Raw genomic sequence first — 18,292 nt, forward strand, 5'->3', positions numbered from 1 at the left:
ATCAAGTATGCGGTATGCCTACCTCCCAGCCCCGCCTTGTTATTCTGTAGCCTTTTGATGCCAAGAGCTCGGTCTGCCAAGTGCTGCCCTAACTTGCTGCTGAGTTAAGCCGTTTGAGTTCAGATCACAGGTTCATTTATCCCTGGGCAAATTACTTAGCCTTAGCTTCTTTACCTCTCAGTTACCTTATGTATAAAAATAGTATTTACCTCATATGGGGATTAAATGAGATATTCTTGATGCTTAGAACTGAATGCTAACTTAGGAGCCAAGAATGTTAAGTCTACAGCTTTTTAAAAGCTGTGTATTTGTGTGTAATTTTGCATTTATTATTATTATAGGGTGGCTATGAGTCAGAATCAACTCGATGGCAACAGGTTTGGTTTGATTTTTACTATTATTAAGGAGGAATAACTCCTGGGACTCAGGACTTAACGCTCCTCCTTTCTGCTGCTCTCAGGCAAGATGAGAGGAGCGGCTGTGTCAACAGGGACCCTGGAGGAGGCTGGCACACAGTAGGTGCTCAATAAATGTTTACTGGGTCATTTTGCCTTAAAAATGTGGTCTTTATGAAGAGATACATAAAACTTGTTTTCTCCAGTTTGGATTCATAAGTTCAGTGAAGAGGCTGCGTATTACCCATACAAAGCAAATGAACCTGTGCAAATGTGGTCTGGTTTCTAGAAATGCAATTCTGGTCAACCTTACAAACTCTCAGACCGCCAAAACGTTTCCCAAGAATTGTTTTTCCGGTTCCTTCTAAAAATGGAGTTACAAGGGCTAGTAAACTGTCTTGAATTTTGTTATTGTTGTTGTGTGCCATTGAGTTGATTGACTCATAGCGACCCTATAAGACAGAGTAAAACTGCCCCATAGGGTTTCCAAGGAGCGGCTGGTGGATTTGAACTGCTGACCTTTTGGTTAGCAGCCTGAGGTCTTCATCACTTCACCACCAGGGCTCCCAATTTTAGGAGGGTATAAACTGAATCAGCTCTGAGGTGCTGGTAATGTTTTTTTCTTGATATAGATGCAGGTTACACGGGGCATTCATTTGTGAAAATCCACTGAGCTCTACGTTTACTTTTTTTTTTTTTTAAATTGAAGTATAATTTACATACCTTAAAATGCACAAAACTTAAGTGTTCAGCTCCATGCATTTTTACATACTTGCAACCATCACACAGATCAAGAGTCAGAACATTTCCATGCTACCTGAAACTTCCCTGTGCCCCTTTCCACACATGTAAGCACTATTCTGACTTCTTTCACTGTAAACTTAGTTTTGAACTTCATATAAATGGAATAATACAATATGTACTCTTCTTTGTCTGGAAATTTTCACTGAACGTGATGTTTTTGAGATTCACCCGTATTGTTGCATGAAGCAATAGTTCATTCCTTTTTATAATTGACTAATATTCCACTGTATGAATATGCCACAATTTGTTTATCAATTCTACTGTGATGGACATTTTAATTGTTTCCAGTTTGGGGCTATTAGGAATAAACCTTCTATGAACATTTATGTTCAAGTCTTTTTGTGTCTATATGTTTTCATATTTCTTGGGTAAATACCTAGGAACGCAATGCTGAGTCTTAAGGTAGGTGAGTATGTTTGTCTTTATTAGAAACTACAAAACAGTAATACAAGGTTGTTGTACCATTTTACACCAGTGGTATATAAGAGTTCCAGTTGCTCCATATGGTTGCCAACACTTGGTATTATCAGTCTTTTTAAAAGCTGTAGATTTGCAAGCAATTCTCCATGTGTATGTTATACTTCAATAAAAAGAGAAAAAAATTAAATCAACAATAAAAATAATGGTGGTTGTTTCTAATGCTGAAACACTGAAAATTCAAAGAAATCACCTGGATATTTGGTTCACATCTGTCAAGAATCCAGATATCTGAATGTTGCCCTAGTCATACTGATGCATTTTTATTTTATATCATGCAGAAATTTTACATAGTTTAGCCTTGGGGTTGGGTGGGAAAATATTTCTGAAAAAAATAAATCTCCCCTTGAGAAATCTTTTCATCTTCTTTCCCTTTTAGTTTTGATAGGAGGACTTATGGCTCAGATTATTTCAACAGGAGCTTATTACTTTTCTCCTTCTTTCCCATTTCAGAGCATAAATGCCCAGTGGACGAGCGGGAGCAGTTGGAGGAGAGCTTGCCCTTGATTTTGGGGCTCATTTTGGGTCTGGTCATCGTGGTGACGCTCGCTATTTACCACATCCACCACAAAATGACTGCTAACCAGGTGCAGAACCCTAGGGACCGATCGCAATACAAGCACATGGGCTAGGCACCATTAGGCAGGCAGTCCTCGGCCCCTCCTTCCTCCAGCTGGATCAGGTAGAGAAACAAAAGCACTTTTCCACCTCGTACATGAAGATACACCAATATAGCTGCAATCAAATAGGCCTGGGTATTCGAGGCTTGCTTGGCCTGCATCCGTGCTTAAACCCAGGGATGGGGGGATTCCTTTGGATTCATGGAGTGAATGGTAGCTGCTTTCTTCCATGCTGGGGGAGGGGAATGAGGAGCTCAGTTAGCTTTCATGCTCATGGTGGTTTGGCTTTGACTGTCCAATGGGCAACACCCACAACTTGGAGGGATATCTGGACTGGGAGTTTAGGGATTGAAAACACACTTCTTTTGGGAGGAAACCCTTTTAGGTTCAGAGGCAGAGGGGATGCTTTTCTCCCTCGGACACGGCTGGCTTGCCCTACACAGTTGTTAGCGCATACACAATACAGCCTCATGCTCCCTGCAGCAAGACCCCTGAAAGTGACCCATGCTTCTGGCTGGTGTTCTGCATGTCTAGTGATTGTCTTGGGAATGTTTCACTGCTCTACGCACTCAGTGACTTTGTAGCACAAGAACCCGTTTAATGTAACTATGCAGAGTTATGTGGACTTCATAAATGTGTCAGGTCCAGGTAAGGGGACCTGAAAAATCAATTCATGTGAGTTTGTTTTTCCAAATGAATTAAAATACACTACTGTCTGACTTTTTGCTTGCTTTCTTGAAACAAGAAAACAAAACTGTTTCTTTGGCGTCTAGAGGAGAAAGGGCAATGATTAAGGTGGATTTTTCATTTTAGCAAGAGGAAAAGCTCAGAAGGGGAGGGAAGCAATAGGGGGAAGTTGGCTTTTCCAAGTAAAGAAACGTGGATTTATTTTGCAAATATATTTACTTCTAATACAGTTACCTCTTGAATGAGTGGTCTAATACCACTTTAAGATGCTTCTTGGTCTTGTGTTTGGCATTTCACTTTGGATTCAAAAGCTGGATTGAACATGGGAGCTTCAATTGAGGTCTATTTGAATTAAAATATAATTTATGGAAACTTCCTAGAGAAATGTACATTTTGAACATCACTCAGTTTCTAAACCCCCCTACCTTCCCACACAATCTCCACTCGATGACAGGCAGCTCATGAGTTCATCTCTCTAACTCAACCGCTGCCAGCGGCTTATCCTCACAAATTCATTATCCCAGCGAACCTTGATAAGTATCAGCAAGTTGACGTTCTATTACCAGTTTGTTTACTGCTCCAGCAACCTCAGTCTTTTTCCCTACGTGTTCTTTCTTCAGTATCTACCTGGTACTAAAAAAACCCCCAAAAAACGAAACCCATTGCCATTAAGTCAAGTCCAACTCATAGTAACCCTATAGGACAGAGTAGAAATGCCCATACAGTTTCCAAGGAGTGCCTGGTGGATTTGAACTGCCAACCTTTTGGGTTAGCAGCCATAGCATGTAACTGCTACACCTCCAGGTTTCCTGCCTGGTACTAGTGAGGAATAATCCCCAGTTCCTCAATAAAGTTGATATTGCAGCAGGAAAAGGAGACTGAGGGCCGGTGGACCCACTCCAGGGATGACTTAGTTCACTCTCTTATGCATCTGTGATCATGGGGCCGCAAACTAAGCCAGCCCTTTCCTTTGTAGCACCCCATGTATGTTTTGAAACTTTCATACTCTTTATTTGGAACCATCCAAGGACTTGGGGAGACGTGAACACTTAGCTGCAGCTAGGATTTCACAATGAGTTACCATTCCTTTCTGTAAGCCCTTCAGAAAAAAAATCTTAAACCTGTCTGAGTCACCCTTCCGAAAAGTCCCTTGTGTTTTTTTAACTTGCTTTCATACCACATAGGACTCATGATTCGTTTTGGAATCGTCATTCATTCATTTTTCCATAAATAGTTTTGAGCACCTACTGAGTGCACGCTCAGTATGGGGACATGGTGGTGAACTTGAACTTGACAGCTTCAAGCCCATGGAGAAGAAATGACAAGAAAACCTACACACATAAACCTGTTATTCTGAGAAAGAACAGAGCGCCCTGGCTCGTTTCAAAATGAAAACATCCCGGTGTCTAAGCTGACTAATTAAATTTTGCTAGAATCCAAATTTCTTAATTCTCAAATTAAGAGTGACTTTTCTGCCTGTCATATGCGGTATGGACAAAAATTATTATTACTATTATTGTTATTATTATTATTATTCATCAGGTCATCTTTATTGAGTTGTTCTAAAATCAGATCGCAAACTCAGCCAAATTTCTTTTGCACCTAGACTTATTTCTCTCAGCCTTGACTTCACCTCTATTATCAACTAAACAAAATAAAGAGGGCCCCCAGATGGATGGGAGGAGCAATCTCCTCTGGGAGTGACCGTGCCCAGCATTCTCCCAGCTCAGAGAGAGGGCCAGGTATCCAGAGGGACTGAACTCAACCCTGGGCCTCAGCCCATTGCTACTGTCCCACATTTTGGACCAGAATGCAGCTGTGGCAATGGGTCATCTATCTGCTTTGTTTCCCAAGCTCAGAGACCAAGAAAGAACACAAACATAAACCACAGATGCTCAATTACCCCATTAACTGTCATTTTTCTTTTTTACTGGGTCTTTCAACATAAACATCTCTGGGCACAGAAGGATGCTGGGTCTGGTTGCTGGATCTGCCTGCCTGGAAAAGCCAGGCCAGATGAACCACATGCAGATTTCTTTTTCAGGGAGGGTGAGTTTTGATTTAAATTCAGGGTGTGTTTCTTTGCAGGATCTCCACTCATCCCTCACCCCACGCCCAGGAAATAGCTCCTAGTGAAACTGCCTCCGAGGGCAAGGCAGACTCAATTTCCACCCTGGGCCTCCTAACTGTAACCACTGTCTTCTCGCCAGTTGCCCAATCTTTGCTCTTATTGAAGCCAACTTGCAAGTAGCAAAGAAGCATGGGTGTGGAGAGAGAACCGTGAGTGGAGAAATGGGAGGAAAGATGTAGGGATGACCTGCAGCGCCTGGTGGAGGCATCGTGCTGTGTTCACACCCGGGCCTGTTTTCCTGGGGAGGTAGTCCAAACTGGTGCTGGGCCCAAATGCTTCCCTGGAACAATCTCCCAAGTGGCCTCAGCCAGAAAGACACAGCTTGAAATCAGTGTATCTCAAAGTGCAGTTCGAAGCAGCCTGCATCAGAATCATTCTTTGGGGGCATTGAAAAATGTCAATTCTATGGCATTGTCCCAGACTGATTAAGAATCTCTAGGGTGAGACTCTTGAATCTGCATTTATACTAAGGTGATGCTGATGTAGGTTAAAGTATGAAAACTTCTGGCCCCAGATGCTTCACCTATCATTTACCTACGTGCAACATTAGCCAAATAATTGGCTTCTCTGTGTTTGTTTTCTCATCTGAAAATCGTGTGTACTTCCTTATCCTTGCAAAGTTGTTTGAGGACTCAAGAAAGTTAAAAGTTAAATGTTAAACGATCACAGTGTTTGTCACATTGGAAATGCTCCATAAAAGGTATTATTAATGACATTTTTCCAGCACAATACTTAACACGTATATTCCAATTTTTACCTGCTGTCTTAGTTATCTCGTGCCGCTGTAACAGAAATACCACAAGTGGGTGGCGTTGCCAAATGGAAAGTTATTTCCTCACAGTTTATGAGGCTAGCAGTCAGAAGTCAAGGTGCCGGCTCCAGGGAAGCCTTTCACCCTCTGTTGGCTCTGGGGGAAGGTCCGTGCTCTTCTGCTTGTTTCGTGGTTTCTTGGAGATCTCCATGTGTCTTAGTATCTATCTTACCTCATCTCTTCTCCACTGTTTAATCTCATTTATATCTCAAAAGCGATTGACTCAAAATACACCCTATGCTAATCCTGCCTCATTAACATAACAAAGACAACCATTCCCAAATGGGATTATAACCACAGGCATAGAGGTTAGGATTTACAAGACATATTTTTGGGGAACACAATTCAATTCATAACACCTGCCAAACAAGGGAGTAATGTAAGATCTGAAGGGTCTAATGCAGGGGTTTTTAACCTGGTTCCACAGTGTTCTGTGTCAGTGTATTTTGAATTCAGAGTATGTGTCTATGCAGGGGTTCCCCCCTCAGTAAATTGCCTGGGGGTTTGTTCGTTTGGGGAGTAGGCATAGGGGGCAGGAAGGAATAGGAATCCATGAACCGGGATGGGAAAAAATTACATCTTTAGTTTTTCTAACCTCATATGAAAAGCAGAGTTTCCTTCAGTTATGAATTCAGGCATCAAATCGCAATTGTTGTATAAGCAGGACCAGTGCCTTTGTCGCCAACAGAAATGACCGATATTTTCATATTATACAACGCTTGCCAAAGATGTTGCAAAACTCATTTACACTCATCACTTTGGAATCATGGTAGTTACTAGGACCACCATGAGGTCTTGCTATTGCATTATACCACAAAAGTAAAAAAAAAAATTTATAACTATGCTTTAATTGATTTCTTTTGTAAGCCTATGCATTTTACTTTATGCAATTAAAAACATTTTTCTGAGACGGGAAAAACATTTTTCTGAGAAGGGAAAAACATTTTTCTGAGGAGGGGTTCATAGACTTCAGACATCCAACAGGGTCCAGGGTGCAAAATTAGGCTAAGAACCCCGTTTAAAGTGACTAGACCTGCCAGCTTGCCTCTTGGGGAAGGATGGGTACTTCCTGCCTCACTGTCACAAAGGCTTATGTGACAAATGATATAACAAGCATTTATTATCCCCGATCATGTGCTTTCTAGGCCCTGCTTTGAGTGTTGGGGACACTTCAGTGAACCAGTGAATGAAACAGGCGAAAATCCCTACCCTCAGGGAACTGAAGTTCTAGTGTGGTGTGTGTGTGTGTGTGTGTGTGTGTGTGTGTGTGTGTGTGTGTGTGTGTGTGTGTGTTGGGCGGGGTGTCTATTCAGGTACTATGATTAACATGCTAGCTTTATCTAACTCTTCTGGGCCTTGGTTAGCTAAGTTAAGGAGGATCATAGCAAGTCTTGAAGTCCTTTCTAGCTTTAAGTTTTCAGAAATGCTAGCCATGATGAGGCATAATCATGAAAGCATTTTCCATGTGAGCTTGAGCAAATAGCTTCATTAGAGCATTGGATGCTTCATCTCAATGACCATATAAAAGGTGTTGGTGATTGAATGAAAAAAGAAGAATGAATGGATGAATGAACAACTCACTAATGTAGGGTGTATCATTCTCATTTTATAGCTAGGAATCTGAGGTTGAAAGAGGTTAAGTTCCATAAGATCACTGAAAGACAGAATAAAATTTGATTGCAAAATGTTCCCAATATACCATGCTCACTTGGAAAACTTTCTCTGGAGGGCACAATCCAGGAGTCTTGTGTATCTTAGAAGGGTTACCTCTGACACAACCATTTTTCTGTGCACATCCAGGCTAGAGGAACATTTCAGGATAAGGAATCCCTTTACTTTTAAATCAGGATATTTTGATCCAGAAGTCAGCAACTCATCAATTTTTTCAAGTCTTAGTTTTGATCTTAATCATATCTCTTTATGCAGGAGACGATGCCAGGGCCCCAGTCATCTTTCCTTGGTTCTTCCTGGAGTTTATTTACTGACTGCTCCTGTATATGTCAATGGCTTCCGTGTCTCTCTCCCAGAGGGTATTCTTTGGCAGAAGGAACAACCTTTGCCCATATGCAGGGCGAGCTGGAAGCTCTGGGAGTTGATGTTTCAGAAGCAATCCTCACTCAATGATGGTGGATAAATACCCCAGCACCTCCAGAAGGAAAATTTAGGAGTGTCTCTTACAAGGTCTCCCGTGGGATTGAGCCCCAGTTGCCTATCATGGTATCCCGCTCATTAATACACATTTTATTGACTTCTCTCTCTTCTTTGGAGCCTTGGTGGTGAAGTGGTTAAAGAGCTCAGCTGCTAACCAGAAAATCAGCAGTTCGAATCCACCAGCCACTCCTTGGAAATCCGATGGGGGCAGTTCTACTCTGTCCTATAGGGTTACTGTGAGTCGGAATCGACTCCATGGCAATGGGTTTGGTTTCCGTCTTCTTTGTCTCACTTCTCCTCTTTGCCACTTGAGCTTCCTGGGATCATTTCCTAAATAAAATACTTGTGTCTAAATCTTTTCTGTCAGAGTCTGTTGGCAGAAAACTAAGTATTACCACACTAAGTATTACTAAGTATTATTATTCCCATACTAAGAATTACTAATTAAGTATTATCACACTAAGGTAATATATTGATTTGACTTGAAAATACAACTCAAAATGCACATGCTTCGGCTCAAATTGACCAACTTTCCTGCACAATGTGGATTTCCTACTGTATTCTGTTACGTTCCCAAAATTTCTCCTGCTTGTACATTTTGAAACCACTTCAGACAATCTCTTCTCTGCTTGGAATCTCATTACTTCTTCCTCAATGACACAGTGCTGTTCATTTAGCCAGTCTGACCTAAAAGTCTGAACTTATTGAGTTGTTAACTTTGTGGAATGATTTTATCTTTCCAGTAATTGCTACTGAGTGTATTCCTCTAAGGGGGTGATAGGGACACAACCATAACTCAGTCTGATCCATCTGTCTAATCCAGTTAAAAAAATCAATCTCATTCTAATTCAAATGAACACTCCCTTCCCTTGTTCAGGCTAAGCTTGCATTAGAGAAAGAGAAATAGGCAGCAGTGGTTAGGTAGTGGCAGGAGACATGGTATGCTCTCTTATTCCCCCTTTGTTTCTCCTAAATTCCTCCCCCAAATCATGGGGTCTCACACTAACCCATAGCCCAAGTGTATGAGGAGTAGAAGGGGAGGAATCTTTTGGTTACCTAGATGGTACTCAGCTGCCATGGGGACGCTGTTGGGGGAAGGTAAGGTGCCTGAGTCTCATTTAGGTTCAGCCTCTGCTATTGAGAATGGTCTTGGTGTAGATGATATATCTGGTTTTCAGAATAAGGTTCAGCTCCACCCAGACCCCTCCATTGGGAGGATCCTACTCACTGCAGAAAAGCAGCCATCTCATCCTTTAGTTCCCCCCAGTAGTTCATGCCTCCAATGTACTCTCTATATTGGGCATCCCATTACTTGGTTAAGTAGTTCATTCAGTTTAGCCCCATGTTCCCTATTCCCTCTCCATGCTCCATCCAGCACAGCCAAAGGAACCTGGTATTTCCTTCCGTGCCCTCCAAAGACTGTGGAGACCTGTGTGGGGAGAGGTTGCCACATCTTTGTCTTCCCTGGCACACAACATACTGCCTCCTTTCACATTGTGCATTCCTAGGCTATTTCCTGAGAGTTACCGCCTTCAGAAATCTCAAGATGAGAAATGGGCTTTCCATATACAAGTGTCTCCTCAACTTCGTGGGATACATGTTCATGTCTTCCTTGTCATCCATAGAGGCAAAGGGGCCCAACACTGTCTTCCAGGCTATCAGAAAGCTCTCTCAACTACACCTTCTCTAACTCAGGTCCTTTGATATCTCCTTTGTTGGCAAAAGTCCTCAGATCAGTTCAGCATCTTTGGAAAAGGGAAGTGGAAAGGGAGATTTAGCCATGAATCTGGCTCTCCTTGAGCTTGGCAATCCAGAATTGAATAATTTGGTTCTCAACGGTGGTGTCTACACCATAGTCTTACGCTATTTGTAACCTCTAGGGATGGAAAGATTTGTCTTTGCTTTGTGTTATCATGATGCTACATGTAATTTCATACAAACTCATTTGCATTCCTCAAGATTATAAAGGAAACTTTCTTCAAGAAAAATTCAGGAAATCACTGGAGTTTTCAATAAGACAATGGGGAAAAGGCAAACATTTATTTTTATTTGCAAGTGCGTTTTCTGCCAGTAGGTAGCGCTCACAAAACCTTTTAAACTACAGTAACTTTTGGTAAACTCAATGAATGCTTTAAAAAATACCCAGTGATAAGAAAATTACAGAAAAATTTCCATTACCCTGTCAAAAATGTTTGGAATCCAAAATCCACTATTTTCTGCAACGGTTATTAATATTTGTTCTGGTTAAAAAAGATTTTCCTTTATTTTGCTTTCTACTTCTACAGAATCCTGTTTTAATTAATGTAATCTGTTTCATGAACTTTTAGAACTGCAATTTTCTGGATTTAGACTGTGTTTATTACACATCTATTAGTATTTTAATATTTTACATAAAACATTGATCTGCTGAGTTTTAGGAAACAAACTTATAGATCTTATTTATGGTGAGGCATTTCCAGTTTTGGGAAAACTGAAAATCTAATCAGTAGAAGGTCATTTTATGCCTTTTTTCCCCCCCCTTTTTTTTTTAACTATAATAAATAATTAGCAACCTATTCATTACAAAAATTCTTAATTATGCTTAGAGCAACCAGAGCATGTTCACAAATTTAAATTCATATTTGTTACAGTATATCAAGTCATTAAGAAAAGCCTCTGGTTTTCCAGTTTGGTAAAAAATGGCTTTTGTTTGATGCACAATTAATAGGAACTAATGATGACTATGTAGCTCTTCCAGAATTTTAAAGGCAAATCTATAGTGGCCTACAGTTAACATGCAAATTCATCCAACAAGCAACACAAAATGTATTGTAGTAGTCATTCATTTTTTATCAACATTCAAGAAGATCTAGACAGCAGCACAACTCTCCTATGTCGGAAACACACTGAAACATGGTCACAACTGAAGTCAGGTCATACCTGGTAAAATAACCCCTTGGTAACTCATTCTCTACAGTCAGTTCAGACTTCCAGCACGATACTTGAACAATAGCAGTTAGTACTGTAGTACAAAGGTAAATAGACAAGAGTTTGGTGTGCTAGCATACAGTTTTCAGAACAGCGACAAACGAAACCAAACATCTTGCCCCATTCTCTCTCCTTTCCTTTTGTGAGACTGGAATTTTCACGGCCTCTTTGAAACATTCAATTTGGGGAGGTAAGTCCAATGATTCTAGCACTGAAATTGCTCCTTGGAAGGGAAATTTGGCCACAAGGGATGCCACACCCATTTGAGTGCACTAGGCGGAACGTCCTGCCATGCAACAAATGGTTTGCTACTAGTAGCTTTGAAGAAAAATGAGATTTTTCAAATTATTTAGCTTCATCCCAAGGAGTAGTTTGGTGGTTATACTGTGGCTTAAATTTTATTTTATTATGTTTTTGGTTGGGTAAATGAAACGTGCACCACCATCACCATCACTCTTAATTCTTCTTCCATCATATAAGACACTTGTTAAAATAAGAAAGAGTCTACTAAAGCTGACGGTGATTGAGATTCATTCAGTATTCAAAGGTTCTAAAGAGTCGTTGGTTCTCTGAAAGGGATAAAAAAGTAGGAAAGGCTTTGTTCAAACTCCTGCTAGGTAGGAAACAAGTATTACTTCAACTGATACAATGGCTACGTGACATCAAAGTACTATAAATTATCAAAACTATCGTACAGAAAAATTACAAATTCATTGCAAAATACATTACACTGCTACCATTAAGAAAAAAGTGCTTTTTGTTTTCCTTTCTTTCTTTTTTTTTTTTGACAGAAAAGTACTCTTTTGAAATAGAAAATCCTATGTGTTACCCTGCTTGCGGCTAGGATATATCATAACGGAGTTTGTACTGAGTCCTTCTGATTTGCTGGATGAAGGGCTGAAAAATATAATGACTTAGTAAAGCCGTGCTTCAAATGACCTCGCCAGCTGTTAGTGGAGAGATGCCTGTTTAAGACACAATTAGATGCCCTGGTCTGTCAAACCCTGCCGGTCACCACACTGTCCCACCAATAAGCGGGTCTTGAATGCACAGGCCTTTTGCAGTGGTCCATGGGTTCTTCATGTTCTCCTGAATTATTCTCATGTCCTCATCTAGTGCTTTCACCTATGTGAATCCTCTGCTCAGTGATGCCTGTATTGTCTCATGAGGGGAACAATGCAAGATGGTGGACCTGCCAGTTTCAAGAATGGATGTCCGAGGAGTTCCTGGGCTGTGGCTCTTTGAGAGGGCTCCCTCACCAACATCAGGTCTAGGAATCCCCGCAGCACTGAAGAAAACTGTCAAAAGACAAAGATTTCATGCTGAAGTCTAACACAGAAACTCAACCCAGGTCCCCTAAAATGGTTTCCCACTTAGGTCCTAGAAAAGTCATTATATCAACAACATCAAATTCTAGCAAGTCACCTTGAGGAGAAAGATGTTGTGGAAGCCAAACAAGGCATTGCCTTTTTTAACAGATGACATTTTCCTTACCTTCTTCAAGCTTGAAATAACAGGATTAATTATGGTTCAGCTAAGAATAAAAACTCATTTACTAAATAAAATAATAATGGTAATAATAATGATAATAAAAAACATCCAAACTAGTTGGCATCAAGTCGACTCCAACTCACAGCGACCCCATGTGTTTCAGAGTAGAACTGCGCGCCATAAGGTTTTCAATGGCTGATTTTTCAGAAGTAGATTATCAGGCACCCAAGGTGCCTCTGGGTGGACTCAAACTTCCAATCTTTGGGTTAGCAGACAACCGCGTTAACTGTTTTCACCACAGGGACTCTCCCAGTAATGACAACAGCAACTATTATGGGTTGCTCACTACGTTCCGGCATGGTCACACACAAGCTTTTATGAAGTGTGGTATAAACATAGCATAGTTTTATCTTGCTAATAACTGCAACCATCTAGGCTCTGTGGAATCCCCCTTTTTTACAATAGAAGCAAGCTTCCTAAAGGATATCTGACACAGATAGCATTTTTTTCCTTTCATTTCTAATAATTTACTTTTTCAACATATCCCTTATACACATTCAAGTGCATAAATATAGGGTCGCTATGAGCCAGAATTGCTTCGATGGCAATGGGTATACGGGTATAGCTCAATCGACTTTTACATAGATTTATACATATTTACTCTCTACCTCAGTCAAGATATAGAATATTTCCACCACTCTAGGAGGCTACCTCAATACCCATTCCCCCTGTAAATGTCGTCACTATGCTGACTTCTACTAGCATACATTAGTCTTGCCTGTGTTTGTTTCTTTATAGAAACAGAGTTGTATAGTATGAACTCTTTCCTGTCCCACATCTTTCTCTAAACATTAGGTCTCTGAGATTCATCCCTGATGTGTGTGGCAATACTTTTTCCTTTTCAGTGCTGTGTACTGTTGAAGTATATCACACATTATTTCTTCATTTGGGAACAGCCTTGGGAGCCTTCCACTTTTTGGACCATTATGATTAAAATGGTCAAGAGCCTTCTTGTACATGGCTTTGAAGAACATCAATACGCATTTCTATTGGGTGTGGATCTATTGTGATACCATAGATTTGTTAGTCACTTTTCATTATTAAAACTTAGTCCAATTCAGTTACAATTTCAATGTCCTGTTTGGTTTAAGCAGTCTCCGTTTTTTGCAAGTTCACGCAACTTTTATGGGTGATTTTACTGGGGCTCTACCCTCAGATTTAGGGGTGAGGGGAAAGGAGACTCTACCACTGCCAACTATTTTCCTCCAAAAGGCAGCCTCACATCCTCTCATTGTCATGATGCAGATGGGAAAGCAGGTGTGTGTGGGTGTCAATGTTTATGGTACCGATTCTGCAGAAATGACACCTCTCAGCAAGTCTTGCAGGGAGCTGGCTCCTCCCACAGTGGTGACTCTTGAGCATCCTTTTTTTCTTTTCCCTTTTCCTGAGCTTGGCTATAGTTGACAATGTTTGGAAAACAGGAAAGACACCACTTGGTCCTTTACATGCATTATAATAATCATGACCTTCACTGTGCTGCATGATCTAGCCCCTGCTTACCTCTCTGACATCATGTCTTACTCTTTTCCCCTTGCTCACTTTGCTCCAGCCACACAGGCCTTTGTTCTTGGCTTACAGCCTTTGCACTTGCTGTTCCCTCTGCCTAGGACATTCTTCTCCCAGATCTTTGCGTGGGCTGGCTCCTTCTTCCCATTCAGGTCCTGCTCAATGGTCCCTGCTCAGAGAGGTCTTCCTTCCCTCTTCAACCTAGACTAACTCCCAGCCCCTCCCCTGCACACTCCCATCACATCACAGAGTTTTATTTTTTTCACACACTTACCACTCTCTGTAAGTATTTTATTCATGCATTTGTTTATAGTTCATTATCCACCTCCCCAACTAGAATGTAATCTCTAGGACAGTCAAGGAATCTGGGGTCTTGTGTTGCAATATCTCAACAATTAGAACAGTACCCAGCATGCAGTAGGTGTTCAATGAATGAATGTTGAGTGGAGTACCTAATTTACTCTTCTAATCAACCCCACAACAGAGGAGTTTTCCTTTCCCCCTTTTACAGATGTAGAACTTCAAAGTCAGAGAGGCTGAATCACTTTCCCAGTGAAGGAAAGGAAGAGCAGAGATTTGAATCCAAGTGACTCTAACCAAGTGACTCTAATTCCAAAGTCCATGCCTGTAAACCAGGATCTACTGCCTGGATGAAATATGCCAGTCTTTAAAACAACGAAGTGGCTGACAAATTCTAGATCTATGTTGAACTTCAGCAACAGATGTCACTTCCCACCTTGTGTAGGTCCTTCACTCTTGGAGGTAAACTGTCCCGGATCCTCTGCATTGCCTGGAGTGGAGGCTCATTGAAGTAGGGAGGCTCGCCATCGATCATCTCTATCACCATGATCCCAAGTGACCAGATGTCCACCTGTTAGGACATCCCACTGGTTATTTCAGGCAAGGAGAACATGCTGAAATGTTGGATGTGCTTATGGAACCCAACAGACTCATATTCGGAAATTAATTGTAGTATTTGTAACCTCTCAAAATTCATAATACAGGTCTACAGGCTGGTTGGCTTAAAAAGGTTTTGCTAATGGTCTTCTTTTGCTTTTTACAGACAATGTCAAAGAAGTTTCTACCAATTTGGGATAAATGAGTATCTTAACTTTCTGTTTAGAACTTGAGTTTTCACCCTGTTAACTTCCTTAGTTAACTGCCTCTCAGGGCAGATGTGAAAAATATCCAAAGTTTTATATTATTAACATAGAGAAAAAAGTTGCACTTAAACCATAAGAAAATAAGGAATTTTTTTTTCACACATTCATAACAAAATGCAAGGAGCTACATAGCACAGTGTAGAATATATTCTGATTCTTTTATTAATTTGATTTTTTTTAAAAAAGTTCTATCTCCCCCTCTTTGAAGTTCTTTCCTTTACGTTTTATCATTTAAAAGGAGCATGCACAAAACCTTGTTTTATAAAACCTTTTTCAAGGAATGGAGAACAGTAGAGGAAGAGATGACAAGCAATTCTTTCTGGGTAAAGAATGAGAAGCCTGGACAATGAAAAGCCATAGCTGTGCTATAAATTTCCAGTTATAGTCACTTCCCATTATAGCCTCATTACACCTCTTATCTGTTGGCTCCACTGCTATTATAAACCTTGCAGTGACCTTCACTGAGAATTTATGCTCTTGGGACCACAGTAAGAAAAACAAGTTCACTACTCATTCAAGGTCAGGCAGACATGGAAAACAGAGGAGAGCCTACTCAATTTATGCTGCTCTCCATAGATCATTGGTCCACACTACCTGTTACCATTGTTCTCCTCTCTTAGAATCACCTTCTGCACCATAATGTTTGGAAGTAGAAGTTCTACATGTAGAAGTAGAAGTACAAGAATGTAGAAGTTCTACATCTGTAAAAGGGGGAGAGGAAAACTCCTCTGTTGTGGGGTTGATTAGAAGTCGAAATGAACTTCTTGGCCTCCACATGTATGTACGTTTGTGTGTTTCAGAGATTTTACTCACACTCTTTCCACCCTAGATTGCCTTTTCTCCACTCTCTCTGTCCCCTCACTTTCACAAGCTCTACTCCTTAAAAGATATGATTATTTCCTTTCCAGAGGAAATCAAAACTATGCCAGATTTTTTAATATGTTATAATATTTGTATATAATTTTTCTACAGGAATACCTTATTAAAAGGAAAACTACCTTTCTCTCTCAACTGCTCATTCAAATATTACCTCTATTTTCTGGAGCTTTCTCTAACCCTCTTATCTTTTCTCTGAATCACCATGGCTGGTCCTCTGTGCATATCTTACCACTTTTCAAATCGCATTGCCTTGCTTCATGCACCTCTTTACTACTGAGAACGGATCCGCGTTTGAGTGACTCTCCGCCAGTGTTGTGCATGGAGCTCTGTCCATTACAGACCCCAATAAACAGCCCCCTGAGTAAATGTGGCCATATCCTCAGTGGTGGCCAGTCTCCCTTCTGCCACAAGCCACTGTGTATCAAGTCTAGTGAGTGGGGATCAAGCGTGAGATTGAAAAACTCATCACCCAGGTCTCCTGTGGTTCATAGCTGACTCAAAACCACTGCATTCCTGAGCCTGCCCAGGCCACACCTCTCCAAACTGACTGTTACCCCCTTACCTCTGTCCCATAAGGTAGTCTAGATATCACCTCGGGTGCCATCCAGTATGGCGTGCCAACCAGTGACTTCCTCTTTGGCACCTCTTTGGAAACTTGAGCGCAGAAACCAAAGTCAGATAACTTTATCTGAAAACAACGCAATAACTTTAGAATACTGTCTGCTAGATATAGAAATACATACACAGAATGTCTTAAGCTCAGAGCAAAATAGTCTCATTAACAGGCTTTGGAATTATTGGAGGCAGGGTTGGTCACATCTTTTTATTAGAAAGGCACAATCAATATTAATGGAAAAATTTCTCATGGATCCACCAGGGTTGATTTATCAATGTCTAAATTCCTGCTGCTTATATCTTTTATAAAATTATGAGACAAACAAGTAAACAAAAATATGCAGAGTAAATACACTCAAAACAACAAATTCGTTAAAACTCAAATCTACATATAATGTGACATGATGTTGTTTTAGTGTAAATAAATTGCTATTATCAATGTGATTTTGGTACAAACTACTACAGTTTGGTGTCTTTTGTGTTCAACACATTTAGGTTTCTATGTATTGTGAGATGATTCAAATAACCAGCATCTTTGCTGTCCTTGAAATGTTGCAAACTTTCATTATTACACGATACAGAGATACCAGTTTAAGTATTGCCTCCTCTTTCTTTTTGTTTTCTCCTTGCCCATGATGAATGAAGCTGCCAATGTGAACTTCAGTGCAAGTAGAGATATGAGCACAAAGACTGGGTGTCAGCCCTCAGTAATTAGGGATTTAAGGTGGTCATCGCGGTAACTCAGTATACACATAGATTATTTATTCAGAGATTATCCTAACAAAAAAATTAAAAAGCTTCGATAATTCTTGCACAGTCCTCATGTCCTCTTAAGAATACACTTAAGAACATACTTCAGTGTCAGGCACCCTGCCAGTTTCGGTGTTACAGATGCCCAGGACTCGCCTTCTCGGAGGTGTGATTCCTGGCAACGATCACCTGGCGTGAACTTCAGATGGCCTCATTCAAGTTTACTATGTCATTTACTGTTTATGGTGATAACAGAATACCAAGAACACAACTGGGCAATGGTTCAGAATGACTTGAAGTTAAGACTTCCTATAGATCAACGGTATGTGGGCATTGGTGGTTCAGTGGTAGAAGTCTCACCTTCCAGGCAGAAGACCTGGGTTGGATTCCTGGATAATGCACCTTATGTGCAGCACCAGCTGTCTTTCAGTGGAAGCTTGTATGTTGCTATGATGCTAAACAGGTTTCAGGGAGCTTCCAGACTAAGACAGCCTAGGAAGAAAGGCCTGGAGATCTACTTCTAAAAATCAACCAGTGAAAACTCTCTGGATAACTCCCTGAGGGACTGAATTGCTGGGCGGAGGGCTGTGGGGACCATGGCCCCTGGGAACATCTAGCTCAATAGGCATATCACAGTTTGTAAAGACCATGTTCTACATTCTACCTTGGCGAGTAGCGTCTGGGGTCTTAAAAGCCTGTGAGCAGCCATCTGAGATACTCCACTGGTCTCACCCCTTCAGGAGCAAGGGAGAATGAAGAGAACAGGATACAAGGAAAAGATTAGT

General features: G+C 40.8%; 2 protein-coding genes across 2 annotated transcripts in view; one reads left to right on the forward strand and one right to left on the reverse strand.

Annotated features, from left to right (window-relative positions):
* The window catches only part of LAMP5 (lysosomal associated membrane protein family member 5), a 16,510-nt gene extending 14,202 nt beyond the window's left edge, over positions 1-2,308 (forward strand). The window contains exon 5 of the mRNA XM_004383083.1: positions 2,130-2,308. Coding sequence (XP_004383140.1) covers positions 2,130-2,308 — 179 coding nt within the window. The remainder of the gene's footprint in view (positions 1-2,129) is intronic.
* Positions 2,309-10,101: 7,793 nt separating this feature from the next.
* Positions 10,102-18,292, reverse strand: part of PAK5 (p21 (RAC1) activated kinase 5) — a 208,306-nt gene continuing 200,115 nt past the window's right edge. The window contains exons 7-9 of the mRNA XM_023737566.1: positions 16,705-16,830; positions 14,837-14,971; positions 10,102-12,341 (exon numbers count right to left, since the gene is read on the reverse strand). Coding sequence (XP_023593334.1) covers positions 12,186-12,341; positions 14,837-14,971; positions 16,705-16,830 — 417 coding nt within the window. The 3' untranslated portion in view covers positions 10,102-12,185. The remainder of the gene's footprint in view (positions 12,342-14,836; positions 14,972-16,704; positions 16,831-18,292) is intronic.

Source organism: Trichechus manatus, unplaced genomic scaffold (assembly GCF_000243295.1).
Source record: "Trichechus manatus latirostris isolate Lorelei unplaced genomic scaffold, TriManLat1.0 scaffold00104, whole genome shotgun sequence".
Lineage (NCBI taxonomy): Eukaryota > Metazoa > Chordata > Mammalia > Sirenia > Trichechidae > Trichechus > Trichechus manatus.